This window comes from Somniosus microcephalus, chromosome 32 (assembly GCF_052327205.1).
Source record: "Somniosus microcephalus isolate GS21.2 chromosome 32, FLI_Smic_1.0, whole genome shotgun sequence".
Classification (NCBI taxonomy): Eukaryota; Metazoa; Chordata; class Chondrichthyes; order Squaliformes; family Somniosidae; genus Somniosus; species Somniosus microcephalus.
The window spans coordinates 9,207,560-9,234,458 of NC_141018.1; the positions used below are offsets into that span (position 1 = coordinate 9,207,560).

The 26,899-nt window shown below is 43.7% G+C and overlaps 1 protein-coding gene across 3 annotated transcripts in view; it reads left to right on the plus strand.

Moving 5' to 3' along the window:
• The window catches only part of vps13c (vacuolar protein sorting 13 homolog C), a 339,126-nt gene that overhangs the window by 218,464 nt on the left and 93,763 nt on the right, over positions 1 to 26,899 (plus strand). For all 3 annotated transcript variants that reach the window (XM_085972079.1, XM_085972080.1, XM_085972081.1), the window contains 8 exons: positions 3,750 to 3,906; positions 5,383 to 5,516; positions 8,444 to 8,613; positions 9,802 to 10,034; positions 14,781 to 15,013; positions 19,153 to 19,242; positions 19,603 to 19,965; positions 26,424 to 26,513. In XM_085972079.1, coding sequence (XP_085828205.1) covers positions 3,750 to 3,906; positions 5,383 to 5,516; positions 8,444 to 8,613; positions 9,802 to 10,034; positions 14,781 to 15,013; positions 19,153 to 19,242; positions 19,603 to 19,965; positions 26,424 to 26,513 — 1,470 coding nt within the window. The remainder of the gene's footprint in view (positions 1 to 3,749; positions 3,907 to 5,382; positions 5,517 to 8,443; positions 8,614 to 9,801; positions 10,035 to 14,780; positions 15,014 to 19,152; positions 19,243 to 19,602; positions 19,966 to 26,423; positions 26,514 to 26,899) is intronic.

Below are 26,899 nucleotides of genomic sequence, written 5' to 3' on the forward strand. Positions count from 1 at the left end.
AGGCTTTGCTAGCCAATGTAGATCAGTGAGCACAGGGGTGAGGGGTGAACAGGACTTGGTGCGAGGTAGGTTATGGGCAGTGAGCACAGGGGTGAGGGGTGAACAGGACTTGGTGCGAGGTAGGTTATGGGCAGTGAGCACAGGGGTGAGGGGTGAACGGGACTTGGTGCGAGGTAGGTTATGGGCAGTGAGCACAGGGGTGAGGGGTGAACGGGACTTGGTGCGAGGTAGGTTATGGGCAGTGAGCACGGGTGAGGGGTGAACGGGACTTGGTGCGAGGTAGGTTATGGGCAGTGAGCTGAGGGGTGAACGGGACTTGGTGCGAGGTAGGTTATGGGCAGTGAGCACAGGGGTGAGGGGTGAACGGGACTTGGTGCGAGGTAGGTTATGGGCAGTGAGCACAGGGGTGAACGGGACTTGGTGCGAGGTAGGTTATGGGCAGTGAGCACAGGGGTGAGGGGTGAACGGGATTTGGTGCGAGGTAGGTTATGGGCAGTGAGCACAGGGGTGAGGGGTGAACGGGACTTGGTGCGAGGTAGGTTATGGGCAGTGAGCACAGGGGTGAGGGGTGAACGGGACTTGGTGCGAGGTAGGTTATGGGCAGTGAGCACGGGTGAGGGGTGAACAGGACTTGGTGCGAGGTAGGTTATGGGCAGCAGAGTTTTGGATGAGCTCAAATTTATGTAGGGTGGCAGATGGGCCGTCAGTCAGGAGAGCAGTGGAATAGTCCAGTCGAGAGGCAACAGGGGCATGGATGAGGGTTTCAGCAGCAGATGTGCTGAGACGGGCGGAGTCGGGCGTTGTTACAGAGGTGGAAGTAGGCAGTCTTGATAGAACGGATTATGTGGTCGCAAGCTTATCTCGGTGTCAAATAGGAAAGGTCTGGTTCAGCTGCAGGCAGTTGCCAGGGAGAGCGATGGAGTCAGTGGCTAGGGAATGGACTTTGTGGTGGGGACTGAAGACAATGGCTTCGGTCTTGCCAATATTTATTTGGAGGAAATTTCTGCTCATCCAGTACTGGATGTCTGGCAACCAGAGGTAGTAGTGAGGTAGAGCTGGGTGTTGTCAGCTTACATGTGGAACCTGGCGTGTTTTCGGATGATGTGGCTGAGGGACAGCATGTCGATGAGAAATAGAAATAGATCAGACCAATTTAAATATGTTGACTGAATGAATCCAGACTTTGATCCAACAAAGATGTGTATCTTCTTTATCATACTAGAGTTTAAGCCTGAAATAAAACTGACAGTGGTATTGTCAGACATCAACAGGTGTTGAAGAGTTAATGAATTCTTTTAACGGGGAATTAGAAGGTGGCTTGAAAAAGAGAAATATTAAAGTGTGGAGAATGGGATTAGATTTGGTGACTCGTGGAGAAATGCACTAGCGTAGACTTGATGGGCCAAATGGCCTGTTTCTGTGCTGTAACATTCTTTGATTATATGGCTGACTTTAAAATGTCGGTGATCCATAAAAAAAAATGTAATGAAGAGAATTGGTTAATCCTGGAGTAGAGAGTTTCAAGACTGGAGGTCACCATTTGTGTTGGTCTGTAACGTGTGCTTTATTGATTCTATTGGGCTCAGCAATGTAAGATCACAACCCCTTTGTATTACAACACTCCAACCAATGAAACCCTGACTTCGGCGGCGGTGATTTATTATACACGTGGTGGTACTGCCACCGGGGGAGTGGAAAGCCCCCCGAGGAAACAGATTCCCAGGCTCTTACAGAGGTAGCGGCAACTGTAAATGTGCCTCGATGAAAGTTGGTGGCCAGAAAATGAGTCACAGTTGAAAGCACTGTGCAGCTATTCCTCTGGCACTGTGCTGTGCAACCTGCTCCTCAGTGTAACTGGAATACATTTCACTTCAGCAGCTCCGGCATGTTGCGCAATATAATCGTGATATTAGGTTTTGACTATAATTGTTAGTAATCCCACGAACACAATTGCTATTCTCTTCACCTACATGGTAAGGGAGCAGCAAAATGAGAATTGTTTTCTGTGTAACAGTTTGAGCATCTGAATTCATTGGCCGCTATAGCGATTGGAAGTTTGAGGAACCGGCCCTTTTATATACACTCCAGTAAATGCACTGTGCTGTGCATCCATTTATGCTCTTAATTACCTGTTCTATCAAGTGTAGTCTCACGTGAGCCAGTGTCTTCAATCAGATACCAGCTCATGTACTAAAATAGTAGCTTCTAGTTATAAATGATGCTGAGGTTTTAGTGAAGGACCCAAGAAAAGTTAATAATGCGAAAAAGCCATTCAACCCATCGTCCCTCATTCCTTTCGTATGCTTACCCTCCCATTTGTGATTTCTGATTTATCGGTATAATTAAAAGCGCTGCACTTGCCACTTGTCCGAAGAGCTCAGGGTAAGTGATGCGCTCATAGGGCGCAAAGTACGCTGATTGGCTTAAATCCTCGTTTTAAAAAGCAACCAATCAAAATACTTAAATATTAACAAACTATTGAAGTACTCCATTATAAAAGAAATTTACATTCACACACAAACTTCTTCAAAAACATGAAACTTTTAAACATTATGACAGGTTTCTAGTTCCCCCTCAACTGTTTCATCAAGTCCACCTCATAATAAACTACGTAAGACTCTTCTCTCGGGGGTCACGGCATGCCTTCTGCTCTGTTAACAAGGCTAAGATCTTTCAACTGGTCCTTCCCTCAACATTCTTTTTTCCATTCATGTATGACCTCGGTGTTGGTTCATCTCACATGCAAAACCCCTGACCTCACCTCAGAGATGTAATCAGAAAGGAGAGGCAAGAGACGGAGGAGGAGATCGAGCGAGCAGACCATAATTTGAAAATAAACAATGTGAAGGATTTGAATTAGCTTAGTGACCGATTGATATGTAGTGAATATGGATTTTCAGAAGGTGTTTGAAAATGTGTATCGCAGGAGGCTTATTTTTGGACAGCAAAACTGCTTCTGCCTCTGCCGCCTTCTCCGTCACTGAAACCCGCACCCTTGCTTTCGTGGCATAATTTATCCAGTGGTTTTATTAGATGTTCCTCCACTTTCCATGAACTCCATATTGTCGAGCCCTTGTCCTACCCCACTTTTATTTCCGGCCGCCCATCAGCTCTGTCCTCGCTGATGTACACTGGCTCCGTCCCCCAATGCATTAAATTTGAAATTGTCAGCCGAGTCTTGAAATCCCTCCATGACTTTGCGTTGCTCTACTCTGGAACCAGCTCCCGTTTTGCCTTCTCTCCTGCACCCTTGGGTCTCCTTATTTTTTTGTGTACCTCCCTCCCTTTGCCTTTATCCAGTAAGGCTTCTGTAGCTTTAAAAAAAAAAAAAATCTTTCTCTAGCTTTGAAATGAGACTTGTGCTATGTTGATAAATATCTGTGGCCCAGCTGTTTCAACAGCTGCATTGAGAGAGCCTTGAATGACACCTTGTTCAACATCTTCAGATGTGGTTGCTAATGTCGGAGCTCAGATCCTGGACACCGTGCATGTAGTTGTTTGTCAGATCGTCCTATGAGCTCCTGGTCATTTGATCTTACTTGCCTCAGATAGTTGCGTTCGGTCTGTTTGCACCCGAGTTGTTGCAGCATTGTGGAGCTGGGGAAAATTTAGCTTGTGTTGCCCTGTGTTTTGCTGGCTACTGCTTCCTAGTTGGCGGAAAATCAGTGGTATTAAATAGCCTGGAAAACGTATGAAAAACCAGGTTAAAATATTGATGCTTAGATTTCTTTGCCTGTCTTTGTTTGCAGGTTACAGTTAGTCAGGATGATTTGACGATGCTGTTGAAAATCCTGCTGGAAAACCTTGGTGAGGTCACAAATGACCAGGGTGTCACAGCAGAGCCAGAAGAAGACTCGGACAAAACAAGAGACAAAATTGTTGCCTCTGGAGCCAAACTGTATGAAGGTACTGAATAATTTCAAAGACATTGACACTTTTTCCTCGAATCAATCGTTTGTTACTCAAAATGTAGTCAACATTTTACAATTTTGTCTGTCTGAATTAACTAAAGTAGATTAAGTGGCTTTTTTTTCTTGGCTAACCCACGTTGATTGTATTGTAAAAGCAACATTCCATCATGTGGCACAGCATGTTCTACCTGTCGAGATCCACTGACTCCTCCCACTGAGTTCCTGATATTGCTCGACGGGAAGCACTTGGTGGAGACCAGGTGTGTCCTTTGAAGGAAGGAAGGAAAGATTATTATCCTGTGCCTTCCCAGGAACCTCCTAGAGACCAGCTCAGAGCATTGATGCAGATTTTACAACAGTCCTTAGAACAGACCTTGCCCTCTTGGATGCAGTTGGTGTGTGAACCCCAGGAAACTAAGGGAAGAGAAAACAAGGAACAATATGCATTGTGTGTCCAAACATATTTTTTCCAATTACTTCCTGAAGGTGATGACTCTCTGGGTACAAGCCCACAGGTATTGACAGCTTACTGGTACCTCATGTGCGAGTGCAAGTGGTGTTGACAATGCTATTGTCCATGGGAGGGATTGCAGGGAAACCTGACCCTACCCTTACCTGATGTTTACATATGGCCATCTTCATTAGATAGCAACCAGGAGCTGGAATCCTGACAAACTCCTCATTCCCCAGCCCAGTACATTAAGATTAATTGCAGTGCTCCATTGTTTACCTGGCTAACCTCAGTCCAGACCACGAATCTTAGCTGGATCTTCCTGGTCTGCATGCCTCCGTACCAGCCCACAAGGGAAATTTATTCGGTTGGCTATTAAGGCGCTGAGTCCACACTGCATTATACCTTTATCATCAAAGGCATTAATTTAAAACCAACACATATCGCAGTACTGCTGTGATTTAATAGAAAGAAGTAATACCTTGCATTTGTTTAGACCCATATCACCTCAAATATTTCAGAACGCTTTGCATACATTTGAAATACAGTGGCTGTAACATGGGCCAACACAACAGTCATTTGCACACTGCAAGATTCCACATATAACAATGAGATGAAGGACGTCAATTTATTTTTGAAGGTATTCGTTTAAGAAAGAATGGTCAGACATTCTTCAAAGAGCATTGCAGGATCCTTCCCACACCTCAGAAGAGGCAGATCTGTTTAATTGGCCATGGTAAAGAAAGCACCTCCGACAATGCAGCACTCCCTCAATACTGCACTGGAGTAAGCGTTTTGATTATAACTTCATACCAGGAGTTTGAATCCATCACCTTGTGACCTGCAGCCAAGAATGCGGCTGACTGAATCAATCTACTCCAACGTTAGGGTGGGCGATGTGGGACAGTTTCTATGAAATGTAAAGTTAGATTTGATGCAAAACTGACAAGCTTGATTTATCATAAGGGTTTCGCTCGATCAGTTGTTACTGACTGAATTCATTGTGTATTTAATTTGCAGGCTGTCCACAACCGAAAGCAGATGATGTGGCCCCTGCAGAATCCGAGAATAAACCTGAGCCATATGAGACTCTGAAGTTTGACTTCAAGTTTGAATCACTTTCAATTGTGCTGTATACTAAAGATCTCAAACAGGTCTGTAGGATGTTTGCTTTATTCAGAGTTGAAAATATACAAGTATTTATAAAAAAAATAAAAAAAAAATTTAAAAAAAATCTGTCTGTTAATCCAAAACTGGACAACCAAGAACCCTTTCTGCAGGAAAAGTGTTGATGGTTTGTAACGAGGTGAACAAACATCGGAAAAACACGTTATACAATTGCCTGTCCTTTTTGCTAAGATAGCAAATTTAGTCAAAGTTCCATTCTCGGCGATCAGCTCATTCTTGCTGAAAAAGACCGATGCTGGTCTAGATAGGATTGTTACAATTCAGGCTCTTTCCCAACACTCTTTTACAACAAAAAGCAGTTTCCCTAAGCAGTCCCATGTCTCCTATGGATTCAAATTTACAATCTTTTTTGCCACAGGGCTAATAATTATGCTTTTTAAACATCAAAAGACTACATGGGCTGCCCGTCGGGTTCTTGTGTCCACTCTGCAATGTGGTAAATATCACGCTGTTGGACTTCATCCGGCAACGCCTTGATTTTAAAATTCTCATCCTAATTTTCAAATCCCTCCATGGCCTCGCCCCTCACTAGCTCTGTAATCTCCTCCAGCCCCACAGCCCCGCGAGATTCTGCAGTCCTCCCATTCTGGCCTCTTGTACATCTCTGATTTTAATCACTCCACCATTGGCGTGCCTTCAGTTGCTAAGCTGTGGAATTCCCTCCCTCAACCCCTCTACTTCTCTCTCCTTTTAAGACACTCTTTAGAACCTACCTCTTTAATCTCCTCTGTCCTATATCGCCCTATGTGGCTGGGTTTTTGATAACGCTCCTGTGAAGCACTTTGGGATGTTTTAGATGTTTTAGTACGTTAAATGCGCTATATAAATGCAAGTTGTTAATCGTTTAGACTACAACCAATATGTTACATTTATTTACAAATTGGCAGAATTACTCAAACAGAAAACACACAACATATAACTGCGAACACAATGTTTCATTTACACAACTGTTCCAAAAGCAATAGGCTCTCAAATCTTAGTTGTGTGTGCGCTGACTTCCATGGAGTCCCTTTGGGCTACCTGTACTGAAAACAGGCAGCCAGAGCAAAGGACTGACGATAAAAAGATGACCCACACCTCCTGCACCGTTGTGAGTCTGCAAAGGCAGACTCCAGACAGCCATGATCGTAATCCAATCCAATAGATAGGGTACAATCCACTCTTGGCTGTCTGTTGAGTTAATTGTTTATGACACCTGGCCAGGCCATAAACAATGTGCATTGGAATTTCCATTCATTTGGAAAATCTTTTGATGTTTCAGCTCTTCAGAACATAACTCTTCTCTTCCAGCTTGGGAACCTTGTGTACTTCAAGGACATGTAGTTTCTGATACAGTTAACTTGAGTATTGGGAATGACATCACTGACTATAAACAGCTAGGCAAAGTGCTCCCACGTGGCGATCTAGATGGCTCTGGAAAGCTTAATAGATTGTCTACCCCAGCAATCAAGACAAAAGGGTCTCTTTTTAAAAAGTAGTTATAATCATACAACCCAGAAGGTGGCCATTTGGCCCATTGTGCCTCTGCCAGCTCTTTGAAAGAGCTGTCTAATTAGTCCCACTCCCTGCTCTTTCCCCAGAGCTCTGCAAATGTTTTCTTTTGAAGTATTTATCCAATTCCCTGTTGAAAGTTTCTATTGAATCTACTTCCACTGCCCTTTCAGGCAGCGCATTCCAGATCATTATTACCCGCTGTATGGAAAGAAAAAAAAATTCTCCTCATCTCCCCTCTGGTTCTTTTGCCGGTTACTTTAAATCTGTGTTGTCTGGTTACTGACCACCCTGCCAGTGGGAACAGTTTGGTCCCCATGTACGTTACCAAAACCCCTCAAAATTGTGAACACGTCAGAAATCACATTGATACAACGCTATCTACTTAGTTGCTTAATGCTAACTAAATGGCTAGAAGTGGACGGGTTGTTCTCAGTTTCTGAGTGTACTAATAGAATTTGATGCCACCCAGATATCCAGTCAGAATGAAATGGTAAACATTTGAAAAATTACAGTAAAAAAACAATTTCGACCATCATGATCCCTCCAGCAGCAAGCAGTGCTGGGCAGTTTTATTATTTAATTTTGGCCATATACAGGCTCACACTGATCACTCTTCAAAAAATACTTTGTGCATTCTATATACTGCATTAAAATTTGTAGGGACAATTGTTGCGCACTGCCATTAATTTACAGAAATTAAAAATATTATTGTCAAATCCAATGTCTTAAGAACAGCACTTCAGTGCAGTACTGAGGGAGTGCTGCACTGTTTGAGATGCTGGCTTTTAGTTGAGACATTAAATCAAAGCCCCGTCTTCTCTCTCGGGTGGATGCGAAGTATTCTAGGGCACTATTCGAAGAAGAGCAGTGGAGTTCTCCCCGGTGTCCAGGCCAATATTTATCCCTCAACCAGCAGATGATCTGGTCATGTATTTTGTTGCTGTTTTGGGACTTGCTGTGCACAAATTGGCTGCTGCGTTTCCTACATTACAACAGTGACTGCACTTTAAAAGTAATTCATTTCCTGTAAAGCACTTTTGGATGTCCTGAGGTCATGAAAGGCGCTATATAGTTGCAAGTCTTTCTTTAAGAGTCGAAATTGCTAATCTAAGGATATGAAAATTTTAATTGCTAATTGTTCCCACTTAAAACTTTATGATTCTATCTCATTTGTATAATAAATTGATTCCACTTTCTCCCATTGTATGTCACCTGTTATACAGCTTGTGTTTTTGTGTAGATAAAGGCCCACACATCCATGCAATGATAATGAAATTTAAACTTTTCAGTGTACACGTTTAAACCCTTAACTTTCTATCTGTGTGGATGCTTTATTGAGAAGGATACTCTGAACACGCTTGTAGAATGTTTTTATTCATGTTTTTTTTGCATGTTGAAGCCCACTGGGCTGGTGCAGCGCCTCGAAAGTTCACGTCTGGGAGAGTTCAGGCTACACCTCACCACAGCCTCGGGGATGATGTTCACAGATGGGTCGCTGGTATTTGACACAAAGCTCACTACATGTACACTGGATGATCTAAGAGAGGGGATTGAAAAAGTTACTCAGAGGTTAGAATGATTTGTGTTTTTTTAATTCTCCTGTTGTGTACAGCTCTCAGCAGTCAGTGACAGAATGCCATTCCTTACCTGCTGTCATTTAATATTTTCTATTTGTTGTCAGATAATAGTGACAACAGGTCAAGGGGCAACTCCTCGCCTGACCCCAATAGTTCTGTAAATGATCAGTTTACATGGAGTGATGTGCTAAATGATAATATAGCTATGAGAATCAGATGACTGGAATAGCTTTATTCCTGCAATTAGCATAAACATTAAAAAAATAAATTTTATGTACTGCAGCAGTTCAAGGCGGCGGCTCACCATCTTCTCAAGGGCCATTAGGGATGGGCAGTTCACCAGACCGATACCTGGGATGGCAGGAATGACGTATGAGGAGGAATTGAGTCGATTAGGCTTATACTCGCTAGAGTTTAGAAGAATGAGAGGGGATCTCATTTGAAACTTATAAAATTCTAACAGGACCAGACAGACTAGCTGCAGGAAGGATGTTCCTGATGGCCGGGAAGTCCAGAACCAGGGGTCACAGTCTAAGGATAAGGGGTAGGCCATTTAGGACTGAGATGAGGAGGAATTTCTTCACCCAGAGAATGGTGAACCTGTGGAATTCTCTGCCACACGGGGCAGTTGAGGCCAATTCATTAAATATATTCAAGAAGGAGTTGGATATATTTCTTGAGGCTAAAGGGATCAAGGGATATGGGGAGAAGGCAGGGACAGGGTACTGAGTTTGGATGATCAGCCATGATCTCATTGAATGGCGGAGCAGGCTCGAGGGGCCGAATGGCCTACTCCTGCTCCTATCTTCTATGTTTCTATAAATGCTGGACTTGCCAGCGATGCCCATATCCTGTGAATAAATTTAAAAAAATTGACATTTGCTTGTGCTCCCCTGGTGCCCCTTTAGTATCTTTTCTTTCCCTCTATACTTGTGAATGTCCTTGTTCTCACTCTCCAACGTGCTTTCATTCTGTGTGACTATCTTTCTCTACTTCTTTATGCATACATGTCTTTCCTCACTGCTTTCCCTTTTATATATTTGTGTCCTTCCTCCTCCATGTTCTTATTTTTTTTTTAAAGCATTTTTAAATGACGAAATTGCCTGGCATTTAATTTCTGAATTATTTTACTGCCATCTAGAAAGTTTATAAATGACCAGAATGCTTCCCTTCACTGCAGAATGATTGAGAAAAAACAAGGTGCTCAGGAAAATGTCATGATTGAGTTGAAATACAACCAGATGGAGGATGAGACCTCGATCATTGTGTTACTGGAGCATTTGTACGTCTGTGCCAGTGTGGAGTTCCTGCTGGATGTGGCAGATTTCTTCATCAAAGCTATGCCTGAAAAGTCAGCTGACAAATCTGCCCAGTTATATCCGAAGCAAACTGGAAGGACCCTTCCCAGCAATGGTTGGTATAACTTTTCGACACGTCCCAAGTGCAAATAATTTTATTTTACCACATGAAATTGCCAATTTTTTTTATTTCTAAACTTTGAACCAGGTTTGAAGTAGCATATTGGACAGTTTGAGGTGTAGAGGTTACAGGCATTTTAGGGGAACATTGATAGACAGTACCGAATTCCCCTTTACAAAATTCAACTTTTCTTAGGAATTATTTTGAACAAAAGTAACATTTTATAGACGTGACATCCAATTCTTGTAAAGAATCATTATTTTCAGGCAAAATGTTTGCTGAGGAAGAGAAGCCAGAGGATTCTGCATCATTTTTAATGACTGTCTTTTCATTCATGGGCGACGTGATGTGTTACGCTGTGAATTGTATTGTGTTTTATTTGTATGCAAATGAGAAGGTATTCATGAAGATCGTGCACCTTTTAAAGGCTGCAGTGTTAAATAGTTGCTATTGCGCACTGGCGCCATTGTGGCTCCCCTTCACTCCAGTTGGGCAATCAAAATGGTATGGGGTAGTTGACGCAATGCCCTTGAACTTCTGTAACTTGTGGGTAAATCTAGTCCAAACTCATGAGATGAATGATTGTGCTGTAGCGTGTAGATGTGATGCTAACAAAACACAAAGTTTTGTTGTTTATATTAAACATCTGACTACACTTGTATGTAAATGTTCTACTCAAAATGACTCTTTGTATCCTGGTGTCCAATAAATACTTCTCCAATGGCGGGCATTTTATTTGATAATGATGCTTGTTCTTTTGGTTGTAAGGGCTCTATGTCAAACAAAGTTGATTTTTCAGTGGCTGGTCCAAAGCACAAAGCTTGGTACTAAGTTGGTAGTCACACTTTGGCCATAAGGATTACTGGCTTAGTTGTTGTGCAGTTCAGACACATATTATTGGGGCAGGGTAGAAAGGAGTTTACTCTGCAGCTCACTCTGCTGTTTTTGACTTGGTGTGCTCATTGTTGACATTGTAGCCCAAAGTAGACCAAGTCGTAAAATATCAGACTGTGCTCCATTATTAAGCTCCTGTTATTCAGATAATAGAATAATACATGACAACTTTAAGTTCATTTATCAGGCCAAACTCATTTCCCAGAAATGCTGTAAGTTAGAATATATATAAAATATTGTGCAAACTATTTTTATAGCTTATTTTTCTCCTACTGTTATATAACCAGAAATAGAAATAAATGGGCATGATCTGATAGCCATTACAGAGACGTGGTTGCAAGGTGACTAAGGCTGGGAACTGAATATTCAGCGGTATTTGACATTTCGGAAGAATAACCAGAAAGGAAAAGGAGGTGGGTAGCTCTGTTAATAAAGGATGAGATCAGTGCAGTGCTGAGAAATGAGATTGCTCAGAAGAGCAAGATGTAAAATCAGTTTGGGTGGAGATAAGAAATAGTAAGGGAAAGAAGTCACTGGTGGGAGTAGTCTATAGGCCTCCTAACAGTAGCTACACTGTAGGACAGAGTAGAAATCAAGAAAAATAGAGGCTTGTAAGAAAGGTACTGTGATAATCATGGGCGATTTTAATCTTCATATAGATTGGACAAATCAAATTGGCAAGGGTAGCCTTGAGGACAAGTTCATAGAATGTATTCGGGATGGTTTCTTAGAACAATACGTTGTGGAACCAACCAGGGAGAAGGCTATTTTAGATCTGGTAATGTGTAATGAGACAGGATTAATGAATGATTTCATAGTAAAGGATCCTTTAGGGAAGAGTGATCATAGCATGATAGATTTTCAAATTCAATTTGAGGGTGAGAAACTTGGGTCTGAAACTAGTGTCCTAAACTTAAATAAAGGCAATTACAAGGGTATGAAGACAGAGTTGGCTAAAGTAGACTGGGAAAATAGATTAAAGTGTAAGACGGTAGATAAACAATGGCCGACATTTAAGGAGATATTTCATAACTCTCAGCAAAGGTTTATTCTAGTGAGAAAGAAAGACTACGAGAAGGATGAACCATCCGTGGCTAACTAAGGAAGTTAAGGATGGTATCAAATTGAAGAAAAAGGCATACAATGTTGCGAAGATTAGTGGTAGGCCAGAGGATTGGGAAATTTTTAGAAACCAGCAAAGGATGACTCAAAAAATAATAGAGGGAGAAGATAGATTATGAAAGTAAACTAGCAAAAAATATAAAAACAGACAGCAAGAGCTTGTACGGGTATATAAAAGGGAAGAGAGTAGCTAAAGTAAACGTTGGTCCCTTAGAGGATGGGACGGGGTATTAATAATGGGAAACAGGGAAATAGCAGAGACTTTGAACAAATATTTTGTTTTGGTCTTCACGGTAGAAGACACTAAAAGCATCCCAATAATAATTGATAATCAAGGGGCTATAGGGAGGGAGGAACTTAAAACAATGACTATCACTAGAAAAAAAAGTACAGGAAACTTTGTGCTATCCGGCACCGACGGGACCGAGCTGTTGCCGTCCCATCAAAACTGCCGGACAAACCAGCGCTAATGTTAAAACATACGGAAGTTTCTGAGCTCCGTATCTAGCAACAAACCCTGTAGCAACAGCTTCTAAACAGTCGGCCGTAGCTTGCAAGGGTCTCTGTAGCTAAGCAACAGCTTTAGCTAGACCTTGCAGAGCCTGACTAGTGAAAAAAAAGCAACGAAAAGAAAAAAAACTTACTGAACCGACTCCTGAATTTTGCCAGTGGATCGAGCATTCCGGACAGTTAACCTCCAGATAAACCAAAGTTTCCTGTACTAGGCAAACTAACGGGACTAAAAGCTGACAAGTCCCTTGGACCTGATGGCCTACATCCTAGGGTCTTAAAAGAAGTGGCTGCAGAGGTAGTGGATGCGTTGGTTGTAATCTACCAAAATTCCCTGGATTCTGGAGAGGTCCCGGCGGATTGGAAAACTGCAAATGTAATGCCCCTATTCAAGAAAGGTGGGAGACAGAAAGCAGGAAACTATAGGCCAGTTAGCCTAACGTCTTTCATTGAGAAAATGCTGGAATCCATTATTAATGAAGTAATAGCAGGACATTTAGAAAATCATAATACAATCCAGCAGAGTCAACATAGTTTTATGAAAGGGAAATCGTGTTTGACAAATTTACCGGAGTTCTTTGAGGATGTAACGAGCAGGGTGGATAAAGGGGAACCAGTAGATGTAGTGCAGTTGGATTTCCAAAATGCATTCGATAAGGTGTTGCATAAAAGGTTACTGCACAAGATAAGAGCTCACGGGGTTGGAGTAATATATTGGCATGAATAGAGGATTGGCTAACTAACAGAAAACAAAGAGTCGGGATAAATGAGTAATTTTCCGGTTTGCAAACTGTAACGAGTAGGGTGCCACAGGGATCAGTGCTGGGGCCTCAACTATTTACAAACTATATTAATGACTTGAATGAAGGGTCCGTGTGTACTGTAGCCAAATTTGCTGACGATAGAGATAGGTGGGAAAGCAAGTTGTGAGGAGGACACAGAGTCTGCAAAGGGATATAGACAGGCTAAGTGAGTGGGCAAAAATTTGGCAGATGAAGTATAATGTGGGAAAATGTGAGGTTATCCACTTTGGTAGGAAAAATAAAGCAAATTATTTTTTAAATGGATATAGGCTACATAATGCTGCGGTACAGAGGGATCTGGGGATCCTCGTACATGAAACACAAAAAGTTAGCATGCAGTACAGCAAGTAATTAGGAAGGCTAATGGAATGTTGGCCTTTATTGCAAGGGGGATGGATTATAAAAGTAGGGAAGTCTTGCTACAACTGTACAGGGTGTTGGTGAGACCACACCTGGAGTACTGCGTGCAGTTTTAGTCTCCTTATTTAAGGAGGGATATACTTGCATTGGAGGCAGTTCAGAGCAAGTTCACAAGGTTAATTCCTGAGATGAAGGGGTTGTCTTACAAAGAAAAGTTGGGCCTATACTCATTGGAGTTTAGAAGAATGAGTATAGGCTCAACATATAAAATTTCTTGTATTGAAACATATAAGATTCTGAAGGAGCTTGGCAGGGTAGATGCAGGGAGGATGTTTCCCCTCGTGGGAATCTCGAACTAGGGGGCACAGTTTCAGGATAAGGGGTCGCCCATTTAAAACGGAGAGGAGGAGGAGGAATTTCTTCTCTGACGGTCGTGAATCTTTGGAATTCTCTACCCCAGCGAGCTGTGAAGGGAGAGTCATTGAATATATTCAAGGCGGAGATAGACTGATATTTGAGCTACAAGAGAGTCGAGGGTTATGGGGAGCGGGCGGGAAAGTGGAGTTGAGGCCAAGATCAGATCAGCCATGATCTTATTGAATGGCGGGGCAGGCTCGAGGGGCCGAATGGCTGACTCCTGCTCCTATTTCTTATGTAACAAATCTGTTGTGTAATAGTTATTTTACCTCGTTAGTTCATTCAGAATTTGACACAGCGGATTCCTGTACAAATAGATGTATGGAATCTTTTGTTTTACAAAATACGAATGTTGTCAGCGGACAAAAGTATAACACGGGACTGCACTGTGGAAACTTTGCGCATTCCCTAAATGTATATTTTTGGGGACTCTTAAGCAATGTTCCGTGTAACGTGCGCTTTCTTTTAATGTACAGCCGCTTTAATTTTCTGCACATGCGCGGTATTTACAATAGAAAAGCTAGTGAGCGGCCTGCATGCGACCTTGCAGATTGCCACACAGCCACGCAGCTTAGAGAGAACATTGCTCCTCAGTATTTGCAATACATCTTAAATTTGTTATATTTTCTTCCAGCCGTAGACACTCCAAGACAAAAGATCACTGTGAAAGCACTGGTGATGAATCCTGAAGTTGTGTTTGTGGCAAATCTGTCAAAAGCTGACGCCCCTGCACTTGTTGCTTCTTTCCAGTGTGACTTCACGCTAATCTGTGAAAAGCAGTCTCAAAAAATTATTGCCTTTGTCAGTGACCTGAAGGTTCTGGCATGTCCTTTCCTTATGGAGAAGAGAGGGACAAATATAACCACGGTAAGCGCAAGATCTTTTTGAAAATAGCTGCAATGTTGGGCGTTCACGATTATCATACTACGTTGTATTTTCATACTGATACCATTGCCACATCAGGAGCAGCCCCTGTTGACTGTTGTGCTTGTTCTGATGAACCTGTGCAAGGGGAGGGTTTCTATCTCTATCTACCACTAGCTGGTAAAATCCAGGAGCATTTAATAAAACATCTGTTGAGGCCAGGACATGAGCATCATCTTTTGAGACTGTACAGTGCAGAAAATATTTACAAGGATGATACCAGAACTCTGAGGTTATAAATCAGGAAAGATTTAACAGGCTGGGGCTTGTCTAGAAAGGAGAAGGGGTTTGATAGAGTAGATGTAGAGAAGATGTTTCCATTTGTGAGGGAGTCCAAAACTAGGGGCCATATATGTAAGATGGTCACTAATAAATCCAATAGAACATTCAGGAGAAACTTCTTCACCCAGAGAGTGTTTAGAATGTGGAACTTGCTACCACAAGGAGTGTGGTATCTGCCACAGGGAAAGTCATCGCAAGAATCCTCCTCAATCGCCTTCTCCTAATGGCTGAAGAGCTCCTCCCAGAGTTGCAATGCTGATTCCGTCCACTAAGGGGCACAATGGATATGATCTTCACCGCGCATCAACTACAAGAGAAATGCAGGGAACAGCACCAACCGCTGTACATGGCCTTCTTTGACCTCACAAAGGCCTTCGACACAGTCAACCGTGAGGGTTTATGGAGTGACCTCATCAAATTCAGCTGCCCTCAAAAGTTTATCACCATCCTCCGCCTGCTTCACGACGACATGTAAGCCGTGATCCTGACCAACGGATCCACCACAGACCCAATTCACGTACGGACCGGGGTCAAGCAAGGCTGTGCCATTGCACCAACGCTCTTCTCGATCTTCCTGGCTGCAATGCTCCATCTCAGCCTCAGTAAGCTCCCTGCTGGAGTGGAGCTAATCTAGAACAAACTGGAAACTGTTCAACCTCCGTCACCTCCAGTCCAGATCCAAGGTCGTCCCATCCTCTGTCATCGAATTACAGTATGCAGACGACGCTTGCGTCTGCGCACACTCTGAGGCCAAACTCCAAACCATTGTCAACACCTTCACCAAAGCGTACGAGAGCATGGGCCTTACACTAAACATCCGTAATACAAAGTTCCTCTGCCAACCTGCCCCCGCCACACAGTACTGCCCCTCCCCCCCCCCCCCCCCCCCCCCCGATTATCAAAATCCACGACGAGGCCTTGGACAACTTTCCATACCTCGGGAGCCTACTGTCAACAAGGGCAGACGTCGATGACGAAGTCCAACACCGCCTTCATTGTGTCAGTGCAGCCTTCGGTCGCCTGAGGAAGAATGTCTTTGAAGACCAGGACCTCAAACCCAGCACCAAGCTCATGGTCTACAGAGCAGTAGTAATACCCGCCCTCCTGTATGCTTCAGAGACATGGAACATGTACAGCAGGCACCTCAAAGCACTGGAGAGGTACCACCAACGCTGCCTCCGCAAGATCCTGCCAATCCATTGGCAGGATAGGCACACTGACGTTGGTGTTCTCGCTCAGGCCAACATCCCCAGCATCGAAGCTTTGACCACGCTCGATCAGCTCCAATGGGCGGGCCGCATGCCCAATACGAGACTCCCACAACAAGCGCTTTACTCAGAGCTCCGACACGGCAAGAGAGCCCCAGGTGGGCAGAGGAAACGCTTCAAGGACACCCTCAAAGCCTCCTTGAAAAAGTGCAACATCCCCACTGACACCTGGGAGTCCCTGGCCCAAGACCGCACAAAGTGGAGGCGAAGCATCCGGGAAGCCGCCAAACACCTCGAGTCTCTTCACCGGGAGCAAGCGGAAGCTAAGCGGAAGGAGCACACGTCAACCCAAGCACCCCACCCACCCGCCCCTTCAACCACCGTCTGCCCCACCTGTGACGGAGACTGTAGGTCCTGCATTGGACTCATCAGTCACCTGAGAACTCATTTTTAGTGTGGAAGCAAGTCATCCTCGGTTCCGAGGGACTGCCTAAGAAGAAGACGACAGTGGTTGAGGTTAATAATATAGATGCATTTAAGGGAAAGCTAGATAAGTACATGAGGGAGAAAGGAATAGAAGGACATGCTGATCGGGTTAGATGAAAAGAGGTGGGAGGAGGCTCATGTGGAGCATAGATCTGTTGGGATGAATGTCTTATTTCTAGGCTGTAAATCCTATGCAAGTTTTCTGGATTACCTGGAGCCAGGCAAACTGGAATGGCAGGAAACACCTGCTGCAGCACAGCTGTGGTGGAATGAAAAAGCTCTACCGGATCAAGTGGAATTTTATGCAGGAACCATGAACAAATGATCAAAGGTATCGAGAGCTTTCAGTGTTGTGGTAATAAATGTGATCTTCCTAGATTATCAGCTTCATACCTATGAGCAGGTGCAGTTGCCTGCTCCTTTGAAACCCCACCAACCCATAATTGGGACTGAGTGATTCACGTTTGTCTTTGTAAAATGGTGCAAATCAGGTTCATGGAAATTAAGACGGAATAAAGCTGAAGATGAATTTCTTCTTGGAGCGAGTAAGGAGTTCTTTTAATTTGTTAGCAACCATGCAGCCTCAGCTAGCACTTGGGAATCACTTAGAAAATGATGTACCTGAAGGTTAGCCTCAACACACCACTGTCTGTCCCAATCCACTTCTCAGACTTAGGGTTTTGGGGGGTGCATGTTTAGGTTTAAAATATTTAATTCTTTAGCAAGACTAACAGCAGGTTAAAAATGAATGGATGGAACAGCATGTGACCAGGGCTTGTATGTCTTTACCAGAGACCTTGAGGTCTCTGATGCCAAAATCTTGTCAGGTGACCATGCATACTACAACAACACAACAGCAAAATACTGCGGATGCTGGAAATCTGAAATAAGAACAAACTGCTGGAAACACTCAGCAGGTCAGACAGCATCTGTGGAGAGAGAAACAGAGTTAATGTTTCAGGTCGCTGATCTTTTGTCAGAACTGGAAAAAATTTGAGTTATAACCATGTGCACAAAACATTTCCTTCAGGATGAGTGAAGGTCTCAATTAACTCCTAAATGTGTGCAGAATACATATTCATTGAAGAATAAAGATAACCTACAAAATAGAAAATTGATTTCTATCAACATAGCTGACCAGCAATTTTGGAGTCCACCAACAAATGGTTAAGCGAATGCTCTTCCACTTGTCCATTATGACCACCATTAGTTTTCCCAATGCATGTACTTCATTTAACAGAAGCACCAATGCTCTCGATGCCTGTTCCTGTGTATACTTCTGTCCACCTGTTCTTGATTGAGTAGTGCCGACCAGTTTAGTTGTTCCCCACAACTGAAATGAATTGAATGCACCAGCGAAGTAGATTATAATGAAACTGACTCCAACAGAAATGAATTATTGAACTGATTCTTAAAACACACACTATGCCAGAAACTGCCTGTTTCTCAGCTGCACTTTTTCCACAGCGTAGTGGAAATCTGGAACTATCTTTCCCCCAAAAGCCTGTGGTTGCTGAGGGTCAAGACTGAGATCAATAGATTGTTGTTGGGCAATGGTATCAAGTGATAGGGAGCAAAGGCAGGTCAATGGAGTTGAGGTACAGATCCGCCATGATCGAATTCACAGAATCACAGAATCCCTACAGTGCAGATAGAGGCCATTTCGGCCCATCGAGCCTGCACCGACACATATCCCACCCTATCCCCGTAACCCCACGTATTTAATCCCCTAACACTAAGGGTCAATTTATCATAGCCAAATCAACCTAACCCGCACATCTTTGGACTGTGGGAGGAAACCGGAGCACCCGGAGGAAACCCACGCAGACACAGGGAGAATGTGCAAACTCCACACAGACAGTCACCCGAGGCCGGATTTGAACCCAGGTCCCTGGCGCTGTGAGGCAACAGTGCTAACCACTATGCCACTGTGAATTGAATGGCTGAAATAGCCTACGCCTCATCCTAGGTTCCTAAGTTCAACATCTCTAATATTACTAACTCTCTTGGATCTGTATTCTAGTCTTTCTACAGACTACCCTTAAAGTAGCTACCAAAGGTAATGCCTTTATTTTTACTGTATTGTGTTGTATTATACATTTCCAGGTGTTGCAGCCTTGCTCCTTGTACTTTGACTTGGAGCCCTCATCTGGGCCGAAAAATATCAATCTTAAGGTAGAAGAGATAATTGTAAAGGTAAGATAATGCCTTAATGTTTACCTTGTGTAAATTGCACGGTTAATGAGTAATTATGAAACAAATTGAATCATATTTGGGAGGCATAAATATGCTGAATTGTGTCATTTCCATGTAGCACAGGTGTGAGCCTCGGGCACACTGCTGTCCACCATTTCCTCCTGTGTTGGTGGGATTTAAAATGTACTATTTCTGATCTGTTCATGTACAAGTGGTAATTTAATATATGGTTGGGCTTTCTACTTTTTCTCTAAGTAAACAATATTTGCAACAGTAATTAAACTTGAACTAGTGAATGATTCTTTTTACTGTTGTTCTGTGCAATGCCTTGTAAATTGAATGTTTTTCGTTTGCTCAAAGGTTTCCCCAATTATACTAAATACTGTGATGACAATCATGTCTGCGATGACTCCCAAAGTGCAGGAGGTAGAAATGCAGCAAACAGCTGACCCGATGACAGACCTCTGGGCCATGAAGGATGTTCTTCATTCCAATTACTGGTTTCTGGGAGTTGACATGGCCAGTGAAGCAACAGAGATTTTCACAGATAAACGTGAAAGGACTGGGGAGTCTTTCAAAATAGATGTTTCATTAATTCAAGTAACGCTTGAATGTGGACTTGGCCATTGCACGATTCCTTTACTTCTAACTGAGTCAACGTTCTCTGGAAGAGTGGAAAATTGGACGTCATTTGTCAGTGTTAATTCAGACATGACCCTTGAGGTAATTTCTTTCATTCTGCTCTTTGATACGGATACATAATGTATTGATAACCAAAACAAAAGTAGCTCTGTGTTGTCCTTTACTGGGTACCTATATAGTGGTTAACACTACAATATACATACTGATCTAAATAAAATGAAAGAAAGAACTTGCATTTATATAGTGCCTTTCACAACCACGGGATGTCCCAAAGCGCTTCACAGCCAATGTGTAGTCACTGTTGTAATGTAGGAAACGCGGCAGCTAGTTTGTGCACATCAAGGTCCTACAATCAGCAATGAGATAAATGACGAGATAATCTGTGTACGCAATATTGATTGAAAGATAAATATTAACAAGATCACTGGGAGAACTCCCCTGCACGTTGCGGAGTGCCAGTGGATCTTTTACATCCACCTGAGAGGACAGGCAGGTCCTCTTTTTAATATCGAAAGGCGGCATCTCCGACAGTATAATGGTTGTTATCAATGTTCCCCGTCATTTCTTTTTGGGCAATGCGGCCCCTTTAACGGACTCGGCAGCCCATTCAAAAGTCCGTATGTGGGTGGGTTTTTTTCAATTTAAAATCCGTCTGTCTGCGTGAGGCCCTTGGAACATTGCTCAGCTGCGCGGCTTAGAGGGACCATTGGTTGTCATCTGACATTACATGTCACCACATACCTTTGCATATCAAGATACACCTGCACCTTGCCTCACGCTACCTCTACAACCTCCATCAGTCCTGCATCCTCCAATTAACAAGACTGAAGCTATGTTGTTAGACTCTCCAGAATTTTCATACACTAGTCCCTCTTTCTATCCCCCTCTGGCTGCTCACTCAGGTTAAGCACATTGCATAATATTTGTCCTTTTTGACCCAAATCTTCGTTTCAAAGCCCATATGCAGTCCATCATCAAAACTCATAGAATCGTTGCAGCGCAGTAGGAGGCCATTCAGCCTGTCAAGCCCATGCCGGCTCTCTGGGAAAGCACTTCAGCTAGTCCCAATCAACTGCCCTTTTTCCGTAGCCCTGCAATTGTTTTTCTTTCAGGTGCTTATCCAATTCCCTTTTGAAAGCCACAATTGAGTCTGTCTCGCCACCCTTTCAGGCAGTGCATCCAGATCTCATAGTGTCATAACGGCACAGAAGGAAGCCATTCGGCCCATCGAGTCCGTGCCGGCTCTCTAGAGCAATCCAGTCAGTCCCATTCCCCCGCTCTATCCCCGTAGCCCTGCAAGTTTATTTTCCTCAAGTGCCTATCCAGTCTCCCCTTGAAAACACGGAGTGTCTCCGCTTCCACCACTTCCGTCGGCAGCGAGTTCTAGGTCCTCACCACTCGCTGCGTAAAAAAGTTTTTCCTCACATCCCCCCGTATCCCTTGCCCAAAACCTTAAATCTGTGTCCTAGTCCTTGTACCATTAACTAATGGGAACAGCCTTTCCCCGTCTAGCCTATCCAAACCCATCATAATCTTGTACACCTCTATCTAATCACCCCTCAACTTCCTTTACACAAGAACATAAGAAATAGGAGCAGGAGTAGATCATAACCACTCGCTGCGTAAAAAGGATTTTCCTCATGTCGCCTTTGGACGTTCTGCCAATCACCTTAAATCTGTTTCTCTATATCTACTCTGTCTAGACCCTTCATGATTTTGAACACCTTTATCAAATCTCCTCTCGATCTTCTCTGCTCTAAGGAGAACAACCCCAGTTTCTCCAGTCTAGCCACATAACTGAAGTCCCTCATCCCTGGAACCATTCTTGTAAATCTTTTCTGCATCCTCTCTAAAGCCTTCAAGCCTTCCTAAAGTGCGGTGCCCAGAATTAGACACAATACTCCAGTTGTGGTCGATCCAGTGTTTTATAAAGGTTCATCATAACTTCCTTGCTTTTGTACTCTATACCTCTATTTATGAAGCCCAGGGTCCTGTATGCTTTTTTAACCACTTTCTCAACCTGCCCTGCCACCTTCAATGATTTGTGCAAATATACCCCCAGGTCTCTCTGTTCATGCACCCCCTTTAAAATTGCATCCTTTAGTTTATATTGCCTCTCCTCGTTCTTCTCACCAAAATGTATCACTTTGCATTTTCTGCATTAAACTTCATCTGCCACATGTCTGCCCATTCCACCAGCCTGTCCATGTCCTCTTGAAGTCTATCACTATCCTCCTCACTGTTCACTATACTTCCAAGTGTTGTGTCATCTGCAAATTTTGAAATAGTGCCCTGTACACCTAAGTCCAAATCATTAATATAGATCAAGAAAAGCAGTGGTCCTAATACCGATCCCTGGGGAACACCACTGTATATACCTTCCTCCAGACCGGAAAACAGCCGTTCACCACTACTCTCTGTTTCCTGTCACTTTGCCAATTTTGTATCCATGCTGCCACTGTCCCTTTTATTCCATGGGCTTCAACTTTGCTGGCAAGCCTATTATGTGGCACTTTATCAGATGCCTTTTGGAAGTCCATGTACACCACACCAAACCGCATTGCCTTCATCAACCCTCTCTGTTACCTCGGTGTCAGCTGTGGCTCAGTGGGTAGCCCCTGAGTCAGAAGGTTGTGGGTTCAAGTCCCACTCCAGGGGACATAAACCTAGGCTGACAGTGCAGTGCTGAGGGAGGTGCCGTCTTCAGATGAGACGTTAAACCGAGGCCCCGTCTGCTCTCTCAGGTGGACGTAAAAGATCCCATGGCAATATTTCGAAGAAGAGCAGGGGAGTTCTCCCCGGCGTCCTGGCCAATATTTATTCCTCAATCAACATCACAAAAACATTATCTAGTCATTATCACATTGCTGTTTGTGGGAGCTTGCTGTGCACAAATTGTCTGCCACGTACCCCACATTACAACAGTGATTACACTCCAAAAGTACTTCATTGGCTGTAAAGCGCTTTGAGACGTCCGGTGGTCGTGAAAGGTGCTATATAAATGCAAGTCTTTCTTTCTCACCAAAAAATTCAATCAAGTTGGTTAAACACGATTTGCCTTTAACAAATCCATGCTGGCTTCCCTTAATTAATTACACTTCCCCAAGTGACTGTTAATTTTGTCACGGATTATTGTTTCTAAATGCTTCCCCACCACTGAGGTTAAATTGACTGGCCTGTAGTTGCTGGGTTTATCTTTACACCCTTTTTTTAAACAAGGGTGTAACATTTGTAATTTTCCAGTCCTCTGGCACCACCCGCGTATCCAAGGAGGATTGGAAGATTATGGCCAGTACCTCCGCAATTTCCACCTTTACTTCGCTCAGCATCCCATCCGGTCCTGGAGACTGATCTAATTTAAGTACAGCCAGCCTTTCTAGTACCTCCTCCTTATCAATTTTTATCCCATCCAGTATCTCCACTACCTCTTTCAATGTGACTTTGGCAGCATCTTCTTGGTAAAGACAGATGCAAAGTACTTATTTAGTACCTCAACCATGCCCGCTGCCTCCATGCGCAAGTCTCCTTTTTTGGTCCCTAAGCCGCCCCACCCCATCTCTTACTACCCATTTACTATTTATATGCCTATAGAAGACTTTTGGATTTCTTTTTATGTTAGCTGCCAGTCTATTCTCATACTCCCGCTTTGCCCCCCTATTTCCTTTTTCACTTCCCCTCTGAACTTTCTGTATTCAGCCTGGTTCTCACTTGTATTCTCAACCTGACATCTGTCATACACCCCTTTTTTCTGCTTTATATTACTCTCTATCTCTTTTGTAAACCAGGGATCTCTGGCTTTGGTTGCCCTACCTTTCCCCTTCGTGGGAATGTACCTCGACTGTACCCGAACCATCTCTTTAAAGGCAGCCCATTGTTTGATTACAGTTTTGCCTGCCAATCTTTGATTCCAATTTACTCGGGCCAGCTCCGTTCTCAACCCACTGAAATTGGCCCTCCTCCAATTAAGTATTTTGACTCTAGATTGCTCTTTGTCCTTTGCCATAGCTAACCTAAACCTTTTGATATGGTGATCACTGTTCCCTAAATGTTCCCCTACTGAAACTTGCTCTACTTGACCCACCTCATTCCCCAGAACCAGATCCAGCAATGCCTCCTTTCTTGTTGGGCTGGAAACATACTGATTAAGAAAGTTCTCCTGAACACACTTCAGAAATTCTTCCCTCTTTACACTATTACTTTCCCAGTCTATATTAGGATAATTGAAGTCTCCCATTATCACTACGCTATAGTTCTTGCACCTCTCTGTAATTTCCCTGCCAATTTGTTCCCCTCTATCTTTCCCACTAGTAGGTGGCCTACAGAATATGCCTAGTGGTGTAATAGCACTTCTTGTTTCTTAACTCTAACCAAATAGATTCTGTCTTTGACCCCCCCACCAGGACATCCTCTCTCTCCAGCACTATAACATTCTCCTTAACCAATCCTGCCACCCCACCTCCTTTCTTTCCTTCCCTATTTTTCCTTATATCCAGGAATATTTAGTACCCAATCCTGACCATTTTTGAGCCAGGTCTCCGTTATCGCCACAATATCATATTCCCATGTGGCTGTTTGCACCTGCAGCTCTCCAACCTTATTTACCACGTTTTGTGCGTTTACATACATGTACTGTAAACCTATCTTAGACCACCTTGTATTTTCTCTTGACCTGACCCCACCTAATACCATACTACCTCTTACTCTAGTGTTATCTGTATCTCCCACTCTTTTGTGCTGCATGTTTCTCGTCTCTAATGCTATAGCCTGGTGCCTATCCCAAATTAGTTTAAACCCTCCCCAACAGCACTAGCAACCGCCCTCCCCGCGCATATATTGGTCCTGGCTCTGCTAAGGTGCAACCTGTCCAGCCTGTATAGGTCCCCGCCGCCCCCCCCCCCCCCCCCCCCCCCCCAATGTCCCAGGAATCTAAAGCCCTCCCTTCTGCACTATCTCTCCGGCCACGCATTCACCTGCTGTATCCCCCTATTTACTCACTCGTGCGTGGCACCGGAAGTAATCCGGAGATTACTACCTTTGAGATCCTGTTTTTTAATCTCTCTCCTAGCTCCCTAAAATCTGCCTGCAGGACCTCATCCCTCTTTCTACCTATGTTGATACCAATATGGGCAATGACCTCTGGCTGTTCGCCCTCTCCCTTCAGAATGTTCTGCAGCTGGTCAGTGACATCCTTGACCCTGGCACCAGGGAGGCAACATACCATCCTGGAATCATGTCTGGCCGCAGAAACACCTGTCTGTTCCCCTAACTATCGAATCCCCTATCACTGTTGCTTTTCTGATCTCTTTACCCCCCCCCCCCCCCCCCATACAGCTGAGCCACCCGTGGTGCCGTGGACTTGGCTCTGGCTGTAGTCCCCAGAGGAACCATCGCCCTCACCAGTATTCAGGTACCGGACTCCTGTTTCTTCCTGCAAAATATTGGCCACCTCAGCCTCTATCAAACCCACATCCATCCCTTTCTTATCTCTCGGTTCCATTTCTTGAAATCTCTCCCTGCTGACTTTCCCAGTTGTCACCCTGCACTTACTTCAGTTCATCCCGAGCTCCTGCTGCTTGCATCTTATGTCAGACTCATTCTTGCTCATCTATCACCTTGATGACCTCCACTGGCTCCCCATCCTCCATTGCATTGATCTCAAAATACTCCTCACTTAATAAAGCCCTCATGGTCTTGCTACACCCTACCTCTACAATCTCCATCAGTCCTTCACCCCAGCTGACACTCTGGATGGAGACTGCTGTGTGTTCCCTCTTCCCTCGCTTCACTCCAATATCAGTATCCCTTCAAGTATCGCAACTCTGCCCATTGGAATTCTCTCCCTAAAACCCCTCCGCCCTGCTTTTTCTCTCTCCATCTTCACCTTCAAAAGCCACTGCCTTTAATTCTTCAGTTCTTGCTCGGTGCATAATTTTCCCTGTGTCTTGTAAAGTGCTTTGAGAAGCTTTGCTATGTTAAGGGCACTATATAAATGGAAGAAGTGCAGTATAAGTGTTGTCACTCGTGGCTCAGCCACCCTCGCCTCGGATTCAGAAGGTTGTGGGTTCAAGTCCCACTCCAGAGATTGAGCACATACTAGGCTGACACTCCCAGTGCTATACTATTGGAGGTGCTGACTTTTGGATGAGATGTTAAACCGAGGCCCGTCTGCCTTCCCAGGTGGACATAAAAGATCCCATGGCACTTGAGAGCAGGCGAGTTGTCCCCAGTGTCCTGGCCAATATTTATCCTTCAAACAACATCACTAAAGCAGATTATCTGGTCATTATCACATTGTTGTTTGTGGGAGCTTGCTGTGCGCAAATTGACCACCACATTTCCTACTTTAAAACAGTGATTACACTTCAAAAGAAATTCATTGGCTGTAAAGCACTTTGGGACGTCCTGAGGTCATAAATGCAAGTCTTTTTTTCTTTTAACTGTTGTATTCCTGAACTAGACGTGGAAGTTTTTCTGGACAGGAGAGCTGAATTTTTAATGAGTAATTGAAAGCTTCGTAACATTCGGCTGCTTTATTTTAGGTCCTTTATTATAACGAACTGAGTGCGGTGTGGGAACCTCTTTTGGAGCAAGTTGCTGGAGGACAGAAAAGGTGGAGTCTAACATTTCAGGTAATGCGGTACTGTACAGCTTGCTTCTGTGCCCTTTGCCAAGGAAAGGTTGGGCACCTGAACTCTGTTAAGTTCCTGGGTAACTCGGGTAGGGAAGGATTGCTCTGTCGAACATTGCAGCATTGTCACCATGATTCTGGTCACGTGTAATGGGCATCACTTAACATTGAATGTGAAATGTAAAGGATAGAATGGGACTTGTTCAACTAAATTCACGTATGTCCTAAAGAGAATTTAAAATAGAGGAAATAAATAAGCTGGTCTAGTCTAATTACTCGGAGGCTTATATGATGTTGATACAGGCTTCTTTACTATGGGCAGAGCTTAGAAATATAGAAGTGTTGAAATGTACAAGTCAAAAGCTCTCTGCAAAGCAACTAGAGGAA